This window comes from Trichoderma camerunense, assembly GCF_050948025.1.
Source record: "Trichoderma camerunense strain CBS 138272 chromosome Unknown V8C40scaffold_12, whole genome shotgun sequence".
NCBI lineage: Eukaryota > Fungi > Ascomycota > Sordariomycetes > Hypocreales > Hypocreaceae > Trichoderma > Trichoderma camerunense.
Window position 1 is genome coordinate 800,741 of NW_028145358.1, and position 19,854 is coordinate 820,594.

The window sequence follows — 19,854 nt, forward strand, 5'->3', positions numbered from 1 at the left end:
TTTAATCATGTCAACAGATTTAGGCTATATTGTTCTACCAATGAACAATGTGAAGGATATTATAAACCTGGACAGAAGAAATACCGTGTGGGGATGTTTATAAATGAACGTGCCTGAGCTGGGAATTTTTCCTATTGGAGGAAACATTGTCTAGTCACACAAGCGCTCCTTAATGAACTTTATCCTAGTACACAATGGATCCTAATAATCATCGTACAAACTACTAAATAAGCATCTATGGAGCTTGAGCTTGGCAAAATTGAAGCTACGGAATACCTGGCATATGCAGTATTTCAAGGTTCTAATTAGCCGGACAATGTCAGCCATCCATGGATGTCTTTGATCCACCAACAACCAATTTCGCTTGAACTTTCTACCTCTGTCAATGGATTTGTCTGAATTGCTATACCGGTAGAAGCAACCGAGCAAGCCAAGCTACAGGCCCTTTTTGCCGGAGCCCCTCATCTCAATCGACTGACCATTTCTCAGTTTACATGGATCTCCGCAGCGTTTGTGGGGTAACGGTTGTGGCTTTCCGGCAGATGCTACCCTTTGGATGTGGGGAGTAGTAGCGAGTATGGGGAAGCTTGTAAGCAAGCTCATTCTCGTTCAATTTGGATCAAGTTACAGGTAAACATCTATAGCCCAACATTTGGTTTCTTCTTCCAATGGAGAGTAGCAAATATAGAACTTTATTCCAGCTTCAATTGAACATCTTAACTCTTCATCAATGTCAAGATTTCCCCGTGTTTTATCCACCGGCATTACAGAAGCCAAGAACGTAGCTTGCAGATCTCGTCTATTCAACCCCTCAATCTCCAGCGCAGCCAGGATCCAGTCTCCAAGCGGATCTTGAATTTTGTATTTTAGGCTAAAGGCTGTGCTTTGTTGACAGGCCAAAACAACCTGCAGCCTGCTGCTTGGAATTTGTTGGCATTCGGGGAGATGATTTGATCACCTCGACAAGAATACGGGCAGATGGAAGCGGTGTATCCAGACATAAAAGATGACAATGGCCATCGCACCGTTGCGGTGGTCAAGCGGCCTAACCAGACAGCCTCGAGCACAAGGGAGCAGTCATGGTGATACAAAGCCTTCTTCTTCTCTTCATAGCGGCCATTGCGCCTGTCTATGCCGAGAGCGGCATTGATGCGTGGTTGCGATACGCTCGGTTGCCGGCCTCTGCAACTAAAGGACATCTCAATTCTTTTCCGAACCGCATCGTCGTCCTCAATGCCTCGAAAAACGGACCATTGGCCAGTGCTTCCTCAGAACTGCACAAGGGTATTAAAGGCATCCTGGGACTTGATCTGGATGTGAGCTCCAGTCAAAAGAGTTGCTCTTCTCAGAAAACCATTGTCATTTCTACTCTAGAGACATACAAATCGTCATGTGGCAAACTCTCACCGAAAGTGAATCTGAAGGAAGATGGATACTGGCTAAACACCAAAGGCAACTCAGTGCAAATTATCGGCCAGAATGAACGCGGTGCGCTTTACGGTGCCTTCCAGTACCTCTCCCTACTCGGACAAGGTGACTTCTCCGATGTGGAATATGCTTCAAACCCAAGCGCGCCAGTTCGATGGGCCAACCAGTGGGACAATCTCAACGCAGCAACTGCAGCACATGGTAGCATCGAGAGAGGCTACGGCGGAGCTTCCATCTTCTTCGATAGTGGCCTGATCAAGGAGGATCTTTCACGAGTTCCCCAGTATGGCCGCTTGTTGGCCTCTGTCGGCTTAAATGGAATCGTCATCAACAACGTCAATGCTGACGCCAATCTACTCAACGAGACCAATCTCCAGGGCGTCAAGAGAATCGCAGACTTGTTCCGACCGTGGGGAGTCAATGTCGGCATTTCGCTCAACTTTGCCTCACCACAAGTTCTAGGAGATTTAACGACATTTGATCCTCTCGACAGCACAGTCATCAAATGGTGGACCGATAAAACCGACAGAATTTACCAGCTTGTGCCCGATTTTGCCGGATACCTTGTCAAAGCCAACTCGGAGGGTCAGCCCGGGCCTCTGACTTATAATCGCACCTTGTCGGAGGGCGCCAACCTCTTTGCTAAGGCGATTGAACCTCACGGTGGCATCGTTGTCTTCCGTGCGTTTGTCTATGATCAATTGAATGAAACCGATTGGAAGGCCGATCGAGCCAATGCTGCTGTTCAGTACTTCAAAGATTTGGACGGACAGTTTGACGACAATGTCCTCATCCAGATTAAGTTCGGCCCTATCGATTTCCAAGTTCGAGAGCCTGCTTCTCCTCTCTTTGCCAATATGCCCAAGACCCCTGTGTCAATCGAACTGGAGGTTACCCAGGAATACCTTGGTCAACAGTGTCACCTAGTTTATCTACCGCCTTTATGGCAGACTATCTTGGGTTTCGATATGCGATACAACCACCGGCAGTCCTATGTTCGCGACATCGTGTCAGGAGAAGTATTCAATCACAAACTTGGCGGTTATGCTGGAGTTGTCAACGTCGGTATGGATGATACATGGATTGGTAGTCACTTGGCCATGTCCAACTTCTTTGCTTTTGGTCGTCTTGCCTGGAACCCTCAAGCGGATTCTCAGGACATTGTCGAGGAATGGACTCGCCTCACTTTTGGCCTAAGTCGAGATGTGGTCGCGGCTATTGTTGACATGTCCATGAAGTCTTGGTCTGCGTATGAGGGCTACAGCGGCAATCTTGGCATTCAGACTCTTACCGATATCCTGTACACTCACTATGGTGCTAATCCTGCCTCTCAGGATAACAATGGTTGGGGACAATGGACCCGAGCTGATAGCAAGACGATCGGAATGGATCGTACAGTATCAAACGGAACAGGAAATGCAGGACAATATCCCAAAGATGTTGCCAACATGTTTGAACACACTCAAACCACGCCGGACGACCTGTTGTTATGGTTCCACCACGTACCATACACCTTCAAGTTGCACTCTGGGAAGACTGTTATTCAGCATTTCTACGATGCTCATTATACTGGTGCTGCGACGGTACAGAAATTTCCGACAACGTGGAAATTACTCAAGGGCCAAGTAGACGCCGAGCGATATGCCGACGTCTTGTACAGGTTGCAGTATCAAGCAGGTCACTCACTCGTCTGGCGCGATGGTATTAGTGAATTCTATCGTAACTTGTCGAGCATTCCTGACAAACTCAACCGCGTTCGAAACCACCCACACCGCATCGAAGCTGAGGATATGGATCTTTCGGGATTTACGAAGGTTGATGTTTCTCCTACTGAATGCGCGTCCAAGTACAAAGCCATTGCTACAAATGGGACTGGCACGGCCACTACGAGATTGAACGTCCCAAGCGGCAAATACACGGTGGCTATTAATTATTATGACGTGATGGGAGGAAGTGCTAGTTACAATGTGCTACTCAATGGCAAATCTCTTGGGACCTGGAAGGGCGACTCAGAGAACTACCTTGGCCATGATTTCAGCACGTTCCTTGACTGCCACTCAGCAATTCGTATTACCTTTGAGAATGTCAAGATCTCGAGGGGTGATAAGCTGACTATCAAGGGAACCGGGGATGCTCAGGAGCAGGCGGCGATAGACTACGTCGCCATTCTGCCTTTGGGAGTGGTGGACTAAATAGTACTATGACAAGAAGAAGTAATTTTAAATAAATTTTATATTGGTTATGACGCATTTAATGATTGGTTGCACTTACACATCCTGATTCGACCAAGATTACGGAAGCACACCTATTTACTCAGACCGACGCCATACTGCTTCAAGAGCTCTTTCACTCGGTCAACTGGCAGAGCCTTCGTCGTCCTACCTTTGAAACCAACCATAGTCTCGGCTTTGCACATGGCATTCAAAATGGCTTCTTCAGTTGTCTCCGATACAACGTAGAAAAGAGTATCAATCGTTTCGTTCTTTAGAGTTTCGACGGGCTGACTCTCTAGCGGAGGCAGATAGCCCATACCGTCTGATGCGGTAGCAAGCTGGTTTGGCGAGGTTCCTGTCGACAACGCAAGGAAGATTTCCCCAGAAAAGTTTCGTCCCGCAGAATGGCCTCCTACCTACAGTAGCAATCGTCACATTAGTAATTCTATGGACATGTAGCTAACATCATTATCTGACCTGGGTGATGCCCATTCCGGCATGTTGAGCGAGACGGCGCAGTTGATGCGGCAGTAAGGGAGCGTCAGTTCTATATTGAGGTTAGTGGTTCAATGCATGCATTTGCTTATTATGGCAGAATAGGTACATACATGATTAATACTATGATGCCTAAAATAACTATCATTAATACTGTTTCAGTTAATGAAAAAGAGAAAACTTACTTCCCTCGGCTGCCTTACCGCCCGTGGGTAGCTGGCTAGACGCTTCCGCCGCCTTTTCTTTGGCTTTAGCTTCCTCAGCTATCAGTAACTCGCCAATTGGTACATTTCCAATCCTCAGATCAGGTTTCTGGCCGTGATTAGCTTGGACTAAGACACCAACTGTGTAGTCACGATCAGCACCAGGGACAATTCTCGAGCTGGTGCCAGTTCCGCCCTTGTACCCGTGGCATCGCATAGCTGTGCCACCGCCATAGTTGCCTTCTTGGACTTCTGTTTGAGATTGGGCAACTTCGATAGCAGCGTAAATAGAGTCTTTATCCAAAACAGAGGCGCTGATATCGTTCAAGAGTCCATCGTATGTCTCTCCTACAACGGGTATGCAAAACCGTCGTAGGCTTTCGATGTCATCTTCCCCGTCTTTACGAGCCTGCTCTATTTGCCATAGGAAAAGGCCGTCGTAGACCTTACCCACGCTGACAGTGTTGGTGATTGCGATTGGCTAGAGTGGTATTTTCCGAGTTAGCAGGCAAATAATGACATGATAATAATTACAGAGGCATCTTACTGTGTTGATGTATCCATATTCAGCAAGGGCATGAGTTCCAGTCAGTTCGCCCATCCCATTGAGGTCGTGAGTTGCCGCATAACATGGTGTAAGGCGGGTTTCTTTTATTCCGCGAGGTAAAACGAGCGTCACTCCAGTATGAATATCGGTACCTTCATTGACGGTGACTTGGCCGACTTGTACACCTAGGAGGAACGAATGAGCATTTACGCAAAGCAAACATCGCCACATAATGGAATGGCACTGAAAGAAAAGGAAGGGATCAAATTACCTGGCACATCAAGAAGTGAGTTCTTGGGTCCCGGCGCAAACTTTCCGGGGCTGTAGCCCAACTCACGAATCCGTGGTCGAACTGTGGCTGGGAGCGGCGGTGATACTAATGGTGAAAATTTCTGTGTCATGGCGAATATCGTAGATGATGAATTTGTACTGAACTGAGTTCCTCTTGTAGTGAGGAAGTCCAACAGTATGTTAAAATGTGTAAGAGTAAGATCGATGCTCTCTTAAGAGTGCTTAGAGAAGAGGAGGGGTAGCAATAAATAGAAGGGCTCAGATGGTAGCAAGCTGTCTAAATATTTCATTTTTTCCAAGAGGGGAAATTTCTGTCTGATAGATATTGATGGACTTTTGTTTAACAAAAGATGCTTAAACGGAATCGCAGGAGGGAGCGTGTTATTGGCTCTTGTCCAGGAATTGAAGGAATTGGTACGTCAGACCCGCACTAGCTAAATGTGTGTAAAAACTCCATCTCACAAGATGCACGCAATTGTTCAAAGTTGCTCTTGAGCGCCACAAAGTCCATTCAATCATCATCACGGTCGCTAATATACAGGTACATATAACCACTCATTGTGTATATGTACTTCGACTATATCTTTCTCCCTACCCTCTCCTTGCTAATCATCTCTTTATTCTCCTTCTTATCGCCATCTACGAAATATGAGCTCTACTGTTGATTCGACTCAACGTGTGCGACCTCCTCCAGGCCGCATGCGTATTCGAGATCTTCTACCTAATCTGAGACTCGGCCGCCATTCCCCAGGCCCGTTAAACTCATTGACCGATGTTCCCGGCGTACTTGTACACACCCAGTCCGTTGTTCTGCCAAAAGCCGCCCATCACCATGAAGTCAACACTGGGGTTACGTGCATTTTGCCGAGGAAGGACTTTGTCGATCAAGGCTGCTATGCGAGCGTGTTTCGCTTCAATGGATGCGGAGAGATGACTGGCAGTCACTGGATAGATGAAACAGGCCTGTTGAATTCTCCAATTGTCCTCACAAACAGCTACTCGGTTGGCGCAGCTTACTCTGGCATCTACCAATACTGCCGATCCCAGCTCGCCGTCAAACAAGGACCCGAAAAGGGTCTTTGCAATGGATTCATCCTTCCTGTCGTGTCAGAAACGTTTGACGGTTATCTATCTGATATCGGCGCTATGGCAGTGACACCTGAGCATGTTGTACAAGGCATTGAATCCGCTTCTGCAATGCAAGTCCCAGAGGGAAATACTGGAGGCGGCACAGGAACAATTTGCCAAGGGTTCAAGGGCGGAACCGGGTCGTCAAGTCGCGTAATCGACGGATTGATATCAGAAGGTGGCGAGGGAAGCAAGCCTGTCAAATATACGATTGCTGCCTTAGTGCAAACGAACTTTGGCACGAGTCGTGATCTGAGAGTTGGAGGAGTTCCAGTTGGGCAGCTGATGAAAGAGGAAGTCATCGCAGATGCCAGCACCCGGCGTGAAGATGAAGGAGTCAAAGACGGCAGCATTATCGTTGTCCTCGCCACAGACGCTCCGCTTCATCCTCTTCAGCTCCAGCGGGTTGCCAAACGTGCTTCCGTTGGATTCAGCCGTGTCGGCGGCTGGGGAAGCAACAGCTCGGGAGATATCTTCCTTGCGTTTTCGACTTCGCATCACGTCCCAAGAGATCCTGCGTTTAGCTGGAAGCCAACGGTTGGCCAAAGTGTTCAAGTCGTCCAGGATGTTACGAGCAATGCGCTTTTCGAAGCTGCTGCGGATGTAACAGAAGAGGCCATTTATAATGCGCTTTGCTGTGCACAAGATATGAGGGGTCCGGCAGGGAGATTTGTCAAAGCTTTAGATCTTCAGAAGTTGAAGACAATCGTTGATAAGCATTTATAGCATAATTGAAACACTGGAGTCGCAGTGACTAGAGTTCCTCAATGCAGTTGATTTGTGGTGCACGATGTAACATTGGTGATCTGTTTGTCCAGTCACCAACTAAGGCTGAGGATATCGTCCAAAGTGCTAACATCCTCGGTGATTCCCCATTGTTCACCATACTGATAGCTCAAAGAGTTCCCAAGGTCTTGATTTTCAGAAACCAGCTGTGTTTGGGGTTCCATCCGATTTCCTCTGTCCATCTCCTCTGTATTCTCCAAATTCGATTGGGTAGCGTCCTCTTCTGCCGAGTCAAGCATTGGGTGGTCTTCTGGAGAATTTTGGGAGAGAAATTTGAGTGACTCATCAACTCTGTCTATGGGTGACGTTCTCCTGCCGTCTTGTTCTTGGTCTGTGATAGGCCGAACTGCCAATGGTAGTCCATCGATTATATGCGACGTATTAGAAGTTGACCCTATATTGACCTGTGGTTCAGACGCATCTAGATTTTGTTTATTGCCTCTATCAGTCATATCACATTTAAAAAAAAAAAAAATGACAGGCGAATACTGCATACATGCTTAACTTACCGAGCGAACATCGACGTTTCTTGGAAGGATGGTCGTGGCCTGACAACACTGGTCCCTTTCTTTTCTCCGTAAATACACTGCTATTCGGTGTCGGAATAGATGTATGGACGAAAGAGTCTAAACTTTCCTCTGTGATCTGCCCGCTTTTGGAGGTCGAGTTGTCTAATGTAGAATACAGGGTGTTCTCCAACTGTCGCATATCTGTCGTTCGCGTCGATAGTTGGCCCTGGAGCTTTTTGAATAGCGTCTCGCTACTTTCTTGAGCGTTTAGCGATGTATATTCTGCGCAGCGCCATTTATATCCGATGTGGATGCTGAGGATACACTTGATAGTGATTACAGCGTCATCCAAGTCTTTTGCGCGGTTCAACACGACTCGGCCTTCTTCGGTTTGCTTCAAGAGTCTATGCAAAACTTCAACCTTTTTGCGAGAGAAGCGCTTCTCCCAACTATACCGGTTTAGAAATGAGGTCAGTTAACATCACTTATGGGCTATGTTTGCCAAGAGGTTAGAAACTTACACATCTTGTGATCGCGAGCCTAAGAGGAGATTGATCCCTGGTGAAATGATTTGCTCGGCAAAGTTGTAAGTAATCGCCGCCCGAATCTCTTCTACCACCTCTTTATGAGTCTTTTTCCACTGCTCAGCAAGCATCTTATTTCCCATGATTGCTGTTCGAAAGCCTTTCTCTCGAACACCATCGTAGGATCCTCCAAGATCATCTCGCATATCAACTAACAAAACCGCAGCGACTCTGTCTATCGCTATAGCCATATGCTGCTCATTACGGAGTTTCGAACGTAAAGCAAATAATCTTGCTCCTGGGTTGTCTAAATGACCTCTTTCCGCTATCGCAAGTAATGATGTTTGGTTTTGAAGGCCTGTTAAACTCCAACGAAGGTTCGTGACATTTACGATGGCTTTGTACGCACGAATCACAAAATGGTCCGCATCAATCGATTGAAACTCTCTTGTAGGACTGCCAGCAGCATTAGACGGAGTGCTGAGCTCCCCATCAATATCATCATTATCCTCATGGCTACTGCTGTGGGCTTCGAGTGGAGGTTGATGTCGCAGCGAAGAAGTTGAATTGCTTGTAGTGGGAAAAGCTCGACTTAAACCACATGCTTTATGAGCCACGGGCGCTGAGTATATCCGTAATGCTACATGAGGTGAGGCAGTCTGCTTCGGTGTCCCAGTGGCTTCATGGTTGGCACTAGTGTGAGCAGCATTTATCTTCCCCTTATTTGTCGACGAGGCCTTGCTGGAGTCATCGCCGTGGAGGAGCATGAGCTGCTCCTGGCTGCATCGTCTGAGGAACTCCCTCAAATTGTGTAGATTATGCTTCTAAAATTAGTTGACCTGAGCAAAAGGAATTATAGGGGATAATGCTTAGGCGCGTCTCATCCAGACCAAAGTGCATACCTCGTCTTTCAGTACATCAGATGGGTCTGCATGAGATAGGCAATTAAGCAAACAGCAATTGGCATGTGACAGCCGTCCATACTCCATCACATTGCCGCAGATAGGATTCAAAGAGTAAAACAGGTCAATTCAATGAGTCCTGCAAAGGGCTATAAGCCAAATATCTACTGCTCAGTGCAGCCAGAAGTAATAAGCAGAGTGTAAGAATTGAGCCGAATGCCGAGTCGGCATTCAGCAACTTGCCAATGAGAGTCAGAATTGACTAGTGCTGTAACCAATTATCACTATCTCGGTTTGCTTTTTCTGGCTAGTGGCCGCTTTCTTAAATGCATCACACTGATAACAACTCAAGTGACACACTGTGGAGAGGAGAAGCCAAGCATTGACGAAAGGGCTGAACGGCAAAATAGGATATTCTAGAGCAACTGTTGCATGCAAGCGAACGGGTAATCTCTTCAAGATATCGGGGATCGAATGCTGTTACGTAAATAGCGAATCGGAAGATGTTGCTCTTACAACAAGATCCATTCATGACTGTATCATGTGCCCAATTGCAGATGCCGTTCAGCTGGGCTCTACCGTTTATCTTTATATAGTTACCTTGATCAATCCAAGTATCAGAACATAATTCCTACTGAATAACCAAAGCAATACGACTTCATACGGGATAGCATCATGCCAACTGTTACAAGCTCAGGAGCCGTTGATACGAGCCCTAGTGCAGTACTGCATCGAGATTTGAAGCAGGAACCTTTTCGAATCGTATCTTCTTCAGGTTTTTATATCCAATTTGATGACGGTCGCAAAATACTCGATGCTACTGGAGGAGCAGCTGTATCGTGTATTGGACATGGCGATCAGCGTGTCATAGATGCCATTACAGCCCAGGCCAAGACGCTCGATTACTGCCATTCCATGTTCTATTCGTGCCCAAGCGCTGAGGACCTTTGTCAACAGTTGATTAGAAGCACGAATGGCCAGATGGCAAAGGCTTTTATTGTTTGTTCTGGTTCGAGATTTGTTTCTACCTAGACGGATGTTTAGACAAGGAACCTTGAAGCTAACATGTGGTACAGGCTCAGAAGCGATGGAAGCAGCCATGAAACTATGTCGACAATATTTCTTAGAGTTACCAATCCCAGAGCCAAACAGAACCCGTTTTATAGCTCGCAGAGAGTCTTATCACGGTACAACTCTGGGTGCTTTATCCGTGGGCTGTCACGTCGGTCGGAGGGCGGTATATGAGCCCATCTTGATGCAAAACATTTCACACGTTTCTCCATGCAACGCCTATAGAAACAGGTTAGACAGCGAAAGTACAGCGGAATATGTGGCAAGACTCGCAAAAGAATTGGATGACGAATTCCAGCGCGTAGGGCCTCAGAATGTTTGTGCCTTTATCGCAGAGCCGGTTGTTGGCGCGGTTCGTACTTCTCATGTATGCCGTTGATTAGTATGATACTAACTTGGTTCAAGGCCCTTGGATGTGTCCCAGCGGTCGAAGGATATTTTAAAGCCATGAAATCCATATGCGACAAGTACGGGGCACTTTTGGTGCTTGATGAGGTTATGTGCGGGATTGGTCGAACAGGCACGATGCATGCCTGGGAGTTCGAGGGAGTAGTTCCCGATATTCAGACCATAGGCAAGGGCCTTGGCGGTGGATATGCACCTATTGCAGGCTTGCTTGTTGGTCATCGTGTTATTGAGACTTTGGAAAATGGATCTGGGTGAGCCAATGAGTAAAATTACTCGAACTATGACGGTATGAATGCTGACATTCAATGGCAGACGATTTTCTCATGGACAGACCTACCAGGCACATCCTATTTCATGTGCAGCAGCAGCAGAAGTGCAGCGCATTATACAAAAAGAAGATCTTGTGCATAATGCATCCTTCATGGGCAAATATTTGGGAAGCCTACTTAAGGAGAAGCTTGGTCATCACCGTTATGTTGGTGATATTCGCGGCCGTGGACTCTTCTGGGGTGTAAGTGACACGCTTTTGCCAAGGTGTCTATATTCATTATATTTGGGTTTTTTTAAATGACAATTTATATAGCTCGAATTTGTCAAAGACAAAGACTCCAAAACTCCATTCGATCGCGAGCTCGACATTGGCATGTTAGTTCATCAAAAGGGTCTGGGCTTAAGTGGTAACAGCGGCATATTGTTGTACCCAGGAAACGGAACAGTCGATGGCAATGTTGGCGATCACATTTTGATTGCACCGCCATATAATGTTACGATGGTTGATATAGACCTGATTGTTGACCTTACGGTCATGGCGATTGAGGCAGCATTTGAAGATGTGGCAGACCGATTAGCAGAATAGGCCAGAACAAGAACTAGATGTACTGAATTTTGCTATGTTAGATCAGATAAGAACAAAATCTTCCCAAGTGCCGTCACTATCCCAACCGTCTTTCATCATCCGTCCAACTCCAATCCTCTCCACAAAGCTTTTCCCATCGAACCACTTGTCCATATGCGCTGTTTGAGCTGTAAGCTGGGACTTATACTGCGCCAACTCCTCGCCCACAACTCTCCGTATCATCATCACATCGTAAACCTCAAAGGGTTTCATTCTCATGGCTGCTGCCGGTGCCATCTCTTGACGATCGAATCCATAGCTTTCTGATAGAATGATGAACTCATGGTCTTGAGTCATCTTGGCATGATATTGCACAGGTAGAAGAATTGTTCCCAACCAGGGCCGGTCGCCCGTAGATGGTGATCGCAGGGAAAGTCCAAAACGACCGCGCTTCTCGATCGGAAAGTCTTCTTTATTAAAATCAGAACTTAGAACAAGATTTGTTAGACGAAATTTCGCCACTCGTGTGCGTAGACTGAGCCAAAGTGGCTGCCCAAATGCCTTGACTTCTCCTGGCCTTGTAGATGGTGATATGTAAGGCACTGAATGATATTTCCTGGAATTGTCGTCTAAAGCATAGCAAGTCCCGTGTTTCGGTGTGGCAATTCTTGTCCATTGGAGAGATGATTGAAGCTCTGTTGGCAAAGCAAAGTATTCGAGGTCTCTTGACCCCATCTTGGCCAACTTTCCGAAAGGAATCACTCGCTTCGCACGATCATCTAGCTCCGGCATACTGTTGAAGGCATCCCAGTTCTCATATCCCACTGGCCCAGTCCAACCAGTCCACGACCAGCTCGGAAAGAATGGTAAACCAGTTTTTGGGTCTTTGGGTACGCGCTTCATCTTGTTGCGTGGCTGCCAGAGAAGAGCCATATGAATGAGAATTTCCGGCAGCCCATGAAGGAACCGAAGGCCAAATTCTCTTCGAAAGACGTCTAGAACACCATTGATGCCGGGTAGTCGGTCGCTCGGGTATGACAGATCACGACCGGTGTATTCTTCGACAAGTCTGCAGTATTCCTGTAGATACGGCGTGTTTGTTATATGCACAGTTGGAGCGCCCCTTTCATTGGCATATCCCGGGGCCATCCAGCTTCGATTCAAGGAAATATCCATCATCGGTGCACAACGCTTTAGATCTGGCGTCTCAGCGTAGTAATCTTCACCCCAAACAGCCTTTGAGCACTGAAAGCTCACAGATCCATCAGGGAAAGAGAAGACGCACCGTTTTGAGAGAAGTCGTTCCTGGTAAGTCCAGCCTCTGGTATTCCACGTTGTAGCCGTCGCTTTGCGATGGGTATCTGGATTGAGGGCCACAAGAGTCAGGTCTTTAGAGATCTGGACTGTATGCTGTTTTCGCGATCTGGTTGCCGGTTGCAAACCAGGAATTCCTGCGTTAGCATGAGCACCAGCTGCGGCGACAATGGTGAGACTTGCGCGGCTGTAAATGCTGTCCATCATGCGAAGCTGCTGTATTTTGTCGTCCGTGGAATCTTGTATGATACAAATGGAATCAATCCAAATGTATTGAAAACCAAGATCGCGTGCTAGGACTATAGCATCACGAATCGATTTTGGAAGAGACGGCACTGGTAGGCCATGTGGCTGCATCAAGTCTTTGACATTGCTCTTCAACGTCTTGAATACGGGAGAAGTCCCCCATACGTAGCTTAACGCTGCATAAGGTGGAGGACAGGACGTCTCAATCAAGTTGTAATCGGTGAGGGAGATCATCCGAATGAATGGCACGCCGTATTGAGATGTCTGCCATGGTGTCTTATCGAGGCACTCGCTGCCATGCCACTCAGCACAGCTCTTGGTCCAAACTTTGACCAACTCTGGATCGAACTGATCCTCCTCAATTTTTCGCCCTAGAAATAAACTGTCGTTTGTGCCACTGTCTGCTAAGGGAACTAGATCAAATGGCTCAAACAAGTCTTCCCAGCCAACCATCTCCGGGGCAACTCTCAGCCGGAGGGTTCCCATTTCGTCGCCACTCTTATTGAGCACTCCATCCCATACCCAGCAGGCAATTATTTCTGCATTGTTGCGTTCTAACATGGAATTGGCAGGATCCTCATTAATAACGTCTGCAATAAGGCCACACACTTGACACCAGCTCCGATGCGACAGAATGTAATCGAGATTCCCAAAATGCCAATCGCGATGGGGAGTTGCTGAATCCGCACCAACTGGGTAAGGGCCAAACGAACTCCTCTTCAAGCGAGCAATAGTTGTGGCATGACGAGGACAGAATTTCTGCGTGGGATCTTCATCGGGTAGCGGTAGATCAATAGAACTTGTATAACTCCATCGAGTTTTATAAGTGGGATCATTTGAGGCATCATCGAGCAATGGCTCGCCAGCGACCGGCATGATGGAGCGAAATGCCTAAAACAAATAGATGGTCAAATGAGTTTCTGTAGCTCCGCAATAAACACAAGAGTAGGTACATGTAATCATTGCAGTTCTTGCTGACGGGTCATCAAGTTACATGTATATTTCACTCAGTCCATGGGTGGGCTCTACCCCGCTCACTATTTCATCTCAATAATACATGTGATCAATGATATGCAGTCTCAACTTGGGACATATAAACGCGATCCAATCTGAAAGGCCTCTGAATACAGATAACTACCTGTATGAAAAATACATTCGTTGATGCTATCAGCATCACCAATAAAACATGCACTCTTTCTTCAGTGCAATGTCTTTCGCAATGAAATGAACGTCTCCACGGTATCTGCATCTGGGAGCTCTGTCACTGCCTCTTCCGCGCTCTGTAGCAGCACTTTAACTGCTTCGTCAGATCGAGGCGTAATGGATACTCGGAAAGCTTTGGGCTTCTTAACAAATCCCTCTATATGGCACCGGAGTATTAGTTTAGCAAATACAAGTATATGGAACAAATACTTGCCGTCTTTCTCATGTATATTGAGAGGTGGCTCTCCAGGTATGGTCGCAATGTCAAATGCCCACAGAAGACGAGAAACTTGCATATATAACGAATTCTCAGCAAGATGAATACCTTGGCAAAGTCGGCGACCCCAACCATAATTGATATGGTCTCGTTTTTGGAAATCACTTTGCTTAGCGCTGGTAAAAGCGTCGAGGTCATCGCCAAGGTACCGCTCCGGTGCAAACGTATCAGGATCCTCATACCGTTCAGGATCTCTAGACATAGCCCACGCATTCGGCATCAGAATTGTTTTCGGTATCGTGAGTCCATTGTAGTTGACTTCCTCTGTGGAAGCATGTGGCAGCCCAACATAGAAAAGAGGAGTAAACCTATGGAGCTCCTTTATGAGAGCCCGAATGTAGGGAAGATTGGGACTATCCTCCCAGGTTGGCAAACGTGAAGAGCCTACCACCCGATCCAGCTCTGTACCAATGGCATTGGATCAGTATCAATGACCTTCTGCTCGTATCAGTATGGGAACTCACCTTCTTGGGCCTTTTTCTGAGCCTCAGGATTCATTGCCAGTACTTTGATGAAAGATTGCATCATGCTACTGGTGGTTTCGGAGCCAACAACAATTATTGCCTTCAGGATATCTAGCGTAAGTCTGTCGTCAAGCCCCTTTTCTTTCTGAAGCTTCAAGATATCAATACCAAAGCAGTAAGAGTCTGCTCCGGCCTCTATCTGTTTTTTTAGGACGGCCAAAAACCCGGTGTGAATTGCATCTTCGCGACGGCGTAATGAATTTGCAGCCCAAACCCAGGGCTGAAGAAACTCAGGTAGTCTCTCGAGGATTGGTAAATAGTCTACTATCACTCTCCCGGGCAGAAGGTCTGTATCGAATCAGCATTTCCATTTATAATTTTGAATCAAACATATTCGGCTTAACTTACAGTTCGCTGAAGAGGTTAATACGTCGAAGAGCTCATGCATGATGGGATAATCGAGGCGGCCGATTCTTACCCCATACACGGCACTAAAAATCACACTCATTGACAATCGTTCTGTGTGGGCTCTGAACGCTTCAGGGGATTTATATAAATCGCGGAGCATCATCCTCGACTCATATTCCTGATACTTCCTTACTGCTAGTGATGGCTTAGGACCAAGTAGGTCAATATAAACCCGCCTCAAAAATCGGAATTTTTCACCAATGCCTATGAGTGGCAACATGTTTGGCCAAATCTTTTGTAGGACGATGTTCAATTTTGCCCTGTCGGAGAAGATGACTCCTCGCTTGAAACAGTTCATTATTTAGGGGTTTTTCGTCCACAATCTAGGAAGTAAAACATACCTTATCCATTAATTCTTTGGCATCCCTCAGCTTTGTCACAATCGTCACTGGTTGTGAAAAAAGCCAGAGCATGCAAAGGCCACTGTATTCTTTCGCCATTTGGCTGAGAGTCTTGTCATTGCCCGAGGAGATATCTGGGAAAAGGAGCAAGTTTCCGATCACGGGCCATCCTTTGGGCCCTGCTGGATATTTCTTAGCCGAAGTTCCTCTTAGAAGGGAACGGCTAAACAGAGCTGTAGCGAGACATAGTAGAACTCCAAGAATGGAGGCTTGGGTAACAGCCCCCTTGTTGAGTACAAGAAAGGATAACATGAGAAACCGAGCAGTGAGACTCAGCTAAAACCCGAAGAAACTTAGAAATTAGCTTGGAATCAGTTCATGTTATTACCCGTCAGCTTGCAAACTGCTCAATATATAGGTATGACTAAAGAGCAGCCCCGCTTGCAAACTCGAAGACTTATCACATATCACATAGATAAGGAGCCTGGGCAGTCTATGGTCCATAGGATGCGACGTTATTGATGCGAGCAGAGGGGTAAGGGTTGTTCCAAATGTAGCAAATTGCATCAAACCCCTGTAGATGCCAATCATCACATCACAGCTGGATGGGTGGCTTCTTTACGAGTGGTGGAAGTAAACGAGTAGTTATGAGACTCCTATGTTATGGTGTCATTATTTATTCAAATCAAGTTTTCAGCACTTGTGTAGAATATGCAACGGTGGTATTCATAGTGACATTGTCCGTAGCTCAAATTGAATGGCTAAATGCCCATTTATCGGCGTATATGTATACATAGACTTTGAGTACAGTTTGACTATAAAAGACGCGTTGTGAAAAGGGATTATAAAATTTTATACATGTTATGCTTGCGGGGGTAATTTATAATTATATATTTATATGTATCGACAATGTCAGCGCTATGGATTTATATCCCAACGTTGAACCTAGGAGGTGAGAATTCGCATTATTCTGCATGTGTATGACATCTATGGTGGAGATTTATGTAACAAGGAATGGAAAAAAGTTTAGAGGAATCTACAGGGCCAGGTTTGTATCTCCATCAAAGAAGCACTGCCAAGTTTACGCGTTGCATTCAGCTGGCAAAAGTGGCTTAGATCCTAGCTGCAAATGAGGGGATACAACTACAGTACGAACTAAACGAAAAACGATTATATTCTACTAAACACACGAAAGAAATGAAGAGTGAATTATACTTCTTGGCTTCGATAGTTCATGTGCTTGTTGACCAAGCCTCTCGGTATTCGTTGAGAACAGCAGGACGAGCCGAAACTCACGCGCCGTTCACACATGCAAGAAAAGAAAACTCTCTCGCAATGGCGATTTTTCCCGGTTTCAACAAATTTACTGTGCAACATCGTAGAAATTCACCCAGGAGCCACTTTTGTATGCAGTTGGTAGTTGGCCCCGGCCGCCGGTCTCATGGGGATACCCCTGACTATTAGATAGGTACATGTTCTCGTACGGAGTACAAAATACGTGTAACTTGACCCCACACTCTAATTCCTTGCGTTTCTGTGTGAATAATCACAGTATAGTCTATTTAGTTGATTCCCTTCCTCCGTAAGTTAGCTTGTTCACATGCTTTCTTGGCCGCTACTAAAAGTGAATTCTCGTGATGGTTGAGGGAATATAGCCGACCAGCAAGGTCCACATCACATGGATTAGTACTCCGCATTCATGCTTACACCATTGGTACGGGGATGTGTATTCTTTATCTCTAGCGTCTATTTATTGTCCCACTCAGTGAATAGTAAGGACAGTTTTATTTGCGTTTCTGCTTGATGAGATAGCGCTGGTTCCTGAACACTGTGATCGTAATCATAATTCTATTCTCAAGTTGTGTGTATTCAGTGGGCAGAAGGTTGTGAAAGTCTTGAAGTTTAGAACCTTAGGATGTCTATTGAAATATCACTCAAGGGCAAGCCCTGTTCAGTGTCTTAATTCGAGGACAACAACGAGTCAGGAGCGGGCCGCCCAGCTATGGTGATCCCGTCGTTAGCGTCGTTTAAACGTTCCGACCGTTGGTGCTTACCCCCTCTCGGAAGCTGAAGAGCTGCCGTGTTAATAATCTTCATGTCAAATCTGCATGGCTGGACGGAACTGCTTCCGTATCCCCCACAGGGGTTGCAACAATGCTACAGTAGTGCTGACACAGCAAGGTTGCAAATACTGCATCAATAGTAGTTGCCAAAGTCTCATGCCAGGGCTACATATGCAAACAGTGTCTCACTGTTCAACGTTGTATCTGGCCCCAACTCGCCTAAAGACCCATGCATGTTAATTAACTCGTTCGCTTGTTGGAGTCAGACTACACAGTTCTCTTACAGAGCATGACTCGAATTCTCAAGTTGTCTGCATGTGTCGGACCATACCATTTCCCCGCTCACTATCTGAAATAAAAAGCACAAAATACCAAACAGACTGACAGAAAGCTGACATGGACTCTCCATGCATTATGACTCTGCAGAGCTCCAGGTCAAGGAACTCTGGGAACTATCTCTCCAGGAGTTCATTCCAAATACAATTTTGTTATCACCATTATGATACAAGATTTTGGGTGAGATTTCCGCCCAAGCATGAAGTTACTTGACAATGCCCAGTTTGGACAGGAAATACAGCTCACTTAATTATTGGCCGGTAATAGCCGTTGTTTTTTCTAATTGGTTTGCAATTTGGGGCACTTGTCGCTACATACATGTGATCCTTCAGCCTCGTCGCGACTATAGAAATTAATATCCTATTCCGAATTGATTGGCTGCTATGCAGCGGGGGTTTGTTGCTGCCTAACCTTTTGCCCGCTTCATGTTGTCATTTTGGGCTTTCTTCAGAAAACTCGAACATTGCAAATGACTCTGTCTACAGAACGCATCCACAAAGACTCCAAGAAGTGCTGATTACCAGTACATTGCGAGGGCCTTTTCTTCCATCCCTTCTCTCAGCCCATTCCATAAAAAGACATCATGGCAAGCCCTGAAGTATATGCTGTTGGTTGGATCTGCGCCATAACTACAGAATACGTTGCTGCGCAGGCTTTCCTAGATGAGAGACACGGCGCTCCGAGTAGCGTCTCTAGACATGACAACAACGATTATACACTGGGGAGAATCGGACAGCACAACGTCGTCATAGCCGTTCTTCCTGACGGAGAATACGGGATAGCTTCCGCGGCAAGCGTGGCGAGAGACATGCTCCATAGCTTTCCAAATGTCAGGATTGGGTTAATGGTCGGCATCGGCGGCGGCGCGCCCAGCCTAAGCCATGACATTCGTCTCGGCGATATTGTTGTGAGCGCTCCTCGTGATGGAATGGGCGGCGTCTTCCAGTATGATTTTGGTAAAACAATTCAAAATCAGAGTTTTCAGACCACTGGATTCTTAAATCAACCGCCGACAGTCCTGAGAACAGCAATGGCAGGGCTCAGAGCTCAGCACGAAGGCGAAGGACATGATATCGAGACCACTATTCGTGAGATTCTCAATCTAAAGCCACGACTCAAGAAGAAGTACACTCGGCCGGATCCGAACAGCGATAGGCTCTATCGAAGTGACGTGGTTCACATTGAGAATGATGGCGCTGGCTGTCAGACCACATGCGGCGACGAAGCAGAGAAATTGGTGTCACGCTCAGTGCGGACGGAGGAGGAAGATAACCCTGCTATCCACTATGGTCTTATTGCTTCTGCAAATCAATTGATGAAAGACGCCACTATGCGTGATAAACTCGCCACTGAGAAGGGCGTTTTGTGTTTTGAGATGGAAGCAGCTGGACTTATGAACCAGTTTCCGTGTTTGGTCATTCGAGGCATCTGTGACTATTCCGATTCGCACAAGAATAAGGACTGGCAAGGGTATGCCGCAATGACAGCAGCTGCTTATGCGAAGGATTTGCTATACCGCATACCATCGAACAAGGTTGAGGCTGAACAGAAAATTAAAGACACCTTGTCTCACGGTCAGTCACCCGTCGATTGTGTGGACTAGAGTTTGAGGATAGTTACTTATATAGTATTAGTTGTGAGCACGGTTGACCATACGGAAAAGGCATGGAAAGGAAAATAAAGACATTGAGATCACTGGCTAGGTTGTCTTACTTGATTACTATACTTCGCAGAGTAATTTTATCAGAATGTAAGCTGTATGTCGATTACATCACCAAAATCTTGCATTTCGTAAGAGAGGG

General features: G+C 46.4%; 8 protein-coding genes across 8 annotated transcripts; 4 read left to right on the plus strand and 4 right to left on the minus strand.

Annotated features, from left to right (window-relative positions):
- Window positions 1–1,079: 1,079 nt before the first annotated feature.
- V8C40DRAFT_280459 (glycoside hydrolase superfamily) lies at window positions 1,080–3,620 on the plus strand (the record flags this gene model as incomplete). The annotated part of the gene is made up of 1 exon (XM_083221401.1): window positions 1,080–3,620. The coding sequence occupies one exon, from the start codon at window positions 1,080–1,082 to the stop codon at window positions 3,618–3,620; it is 2,541 nt and encodes an 846-aa protein (XP_083071689.1).
- Window positions 3,621–3,627: 7 nt separating this feature from the next.
- Window positions 3,628–5,497, minus strand: V8C40DRAFT_45932 (P1 family peptidase). Its single transcript, XM_083223004.1, has 6 exons — window positions 5,158–5,497; window positions 4,887–5,071; window positions 4,322–4,820; window positions 4,250–4,268; window positions 4,119–4,188; window positions 3,628–4,057 (listed from the first exon to the last, which is right to left on the minus strand). The coding sequence occupies exons 1-6, from the start codon at window positions 5,285–5,287 to the stop codon at window positions 3,734–3,736; spliced, it is 1,227 nt and encodes a 408-aa protein (XP_083071690.1). The 5' UTR covers window positions 5,288–5,497; the 3' UTR covers window positions 3,628–3,733.
- A 150-nt stretch (window positions 5,498–5,647) lies between these two features.
- On the plus strand, window positions 5,648–7,065 carry V8C40DRAFT_249391 (P1 family peptidase). Its single transcript, XM_083216742.1, has one exon. It carries the CDS (start codon window positions 5,826–5,828, stop codon window positions 7,029–7,031), a length of 1,206 nt encoding a protein of 401 aa, XP_083071691.1. The 5' UTR covers window positions 5,648–5,825; the 3' UTR covers window positions 7,032–7,065.
- Window positions 7,066–7,123: 58 nt separating this feature from the next.
- V8C40DRAFT_275759 (uncharacterized protein) lies at window positions 7,124–8,891 on the minus strand (the record flags this gene model as incomplete). Its single annotated transcript, XM_083220760.1, has 3 exons — window positions 7,124–7,512; window positions 7,601–8,049; window positions 8,122–8,891. The coding sequence occupies 3 exons, from the start codon at window positions 8,889–8,891 to the stop codon at window positions 7,124–7,126; spliced, it is 1,608 nt and encodes a 535-aa protein (XP_083071692.1).
- Window positions 8,892–9,372: 481 nt separating this feature from the next.
- On the plus strand, window positions 9,373–11,724 carry V8C40DRAFT_249396 (pyridoxal phosphate-dependent transferase). Its single transcript, XM_083216743.1, has 5 exons — window positions 9,373–10,035; window positions 10,103–10,449; window positions 10,503–10,756; window positions 10,818–11,016; window positions 11,089–11,724. The coding sequence occupies exons 1-5, from the start codon at window positions 9,702–9,704 to the stop codon at window positions 11,359–11,361; spliced, it is 1,407 nt and encodes a 468-aa protein (XP_083071693.1). The 5' UTR covers window positions 9,373–9,701; the 3' UTR covers window positions 11,362–11,724.
- Window positions 11,362–13,880, minus strand: V8C40DRAFT_249401 (HET domain-containing protein). Its single transcript, XM_083216744.1, has one exon. The coding sequence runs from the start codon at window positions 13,774–13,776 to the stop codon at window positions 11,404–11,406; it is 2,373 nt and encodes a 790-aa protein (XP_083071694.1). The 5' UTR covers window positions 13,777–13,880; the 3' UTR covers window positions 11,362–11,403.
- An 81-nt stretch (window positions 13,881–13,961) lies between these two features.
- On the minus strand, window positions 13,962–16,017 carry V8C40DRAFT_249402 (cytochrome P450). Its single transcript, XM_083216745.1, has 5 exons — window positions 15,654–16,017; window positions 15,253–15,595; window positions 14,845–15,192; window positions 14,318–14,782; window positions 13,962–14,260 (listed from the first exon to the last, which is right to left on the minus strand). The coding sequence occupies exons 1-5, from the start codon at window positions 15,963–15,965 to the stop codon at window positions 14,100–14,102; spliced, it is 1,629 nt and encodes a 542-aa protein (XP_083071695.1). The 5' UTR covers window positions 15,966–16,017; the 3' UTR covers window positions 13,962–14,099.
- Window positions 16,018–18,295: 2,278 nt separating this feature from the next.
- V8C40DRAFT_46024 (nucleoside phosphorylase domain-containing protein) lies at window positions 18,296–19,799 on the plus strand. Its single transcript, XM_083223005.1, has one exon. The coding sequence runs from the start codon at window positions 18,636–18,638 to the stop codon at window positions 19,653–19,655; it is 1,020 nt and encodes a 339-aa protein (XP_083071696.1). The 5' UTR covers window positions 18,296–18,635; the 3' UTR covers window positions 19,656–19,799.
- Window positions 19,800–19,854: the final 55 nt, after the last annotated feature.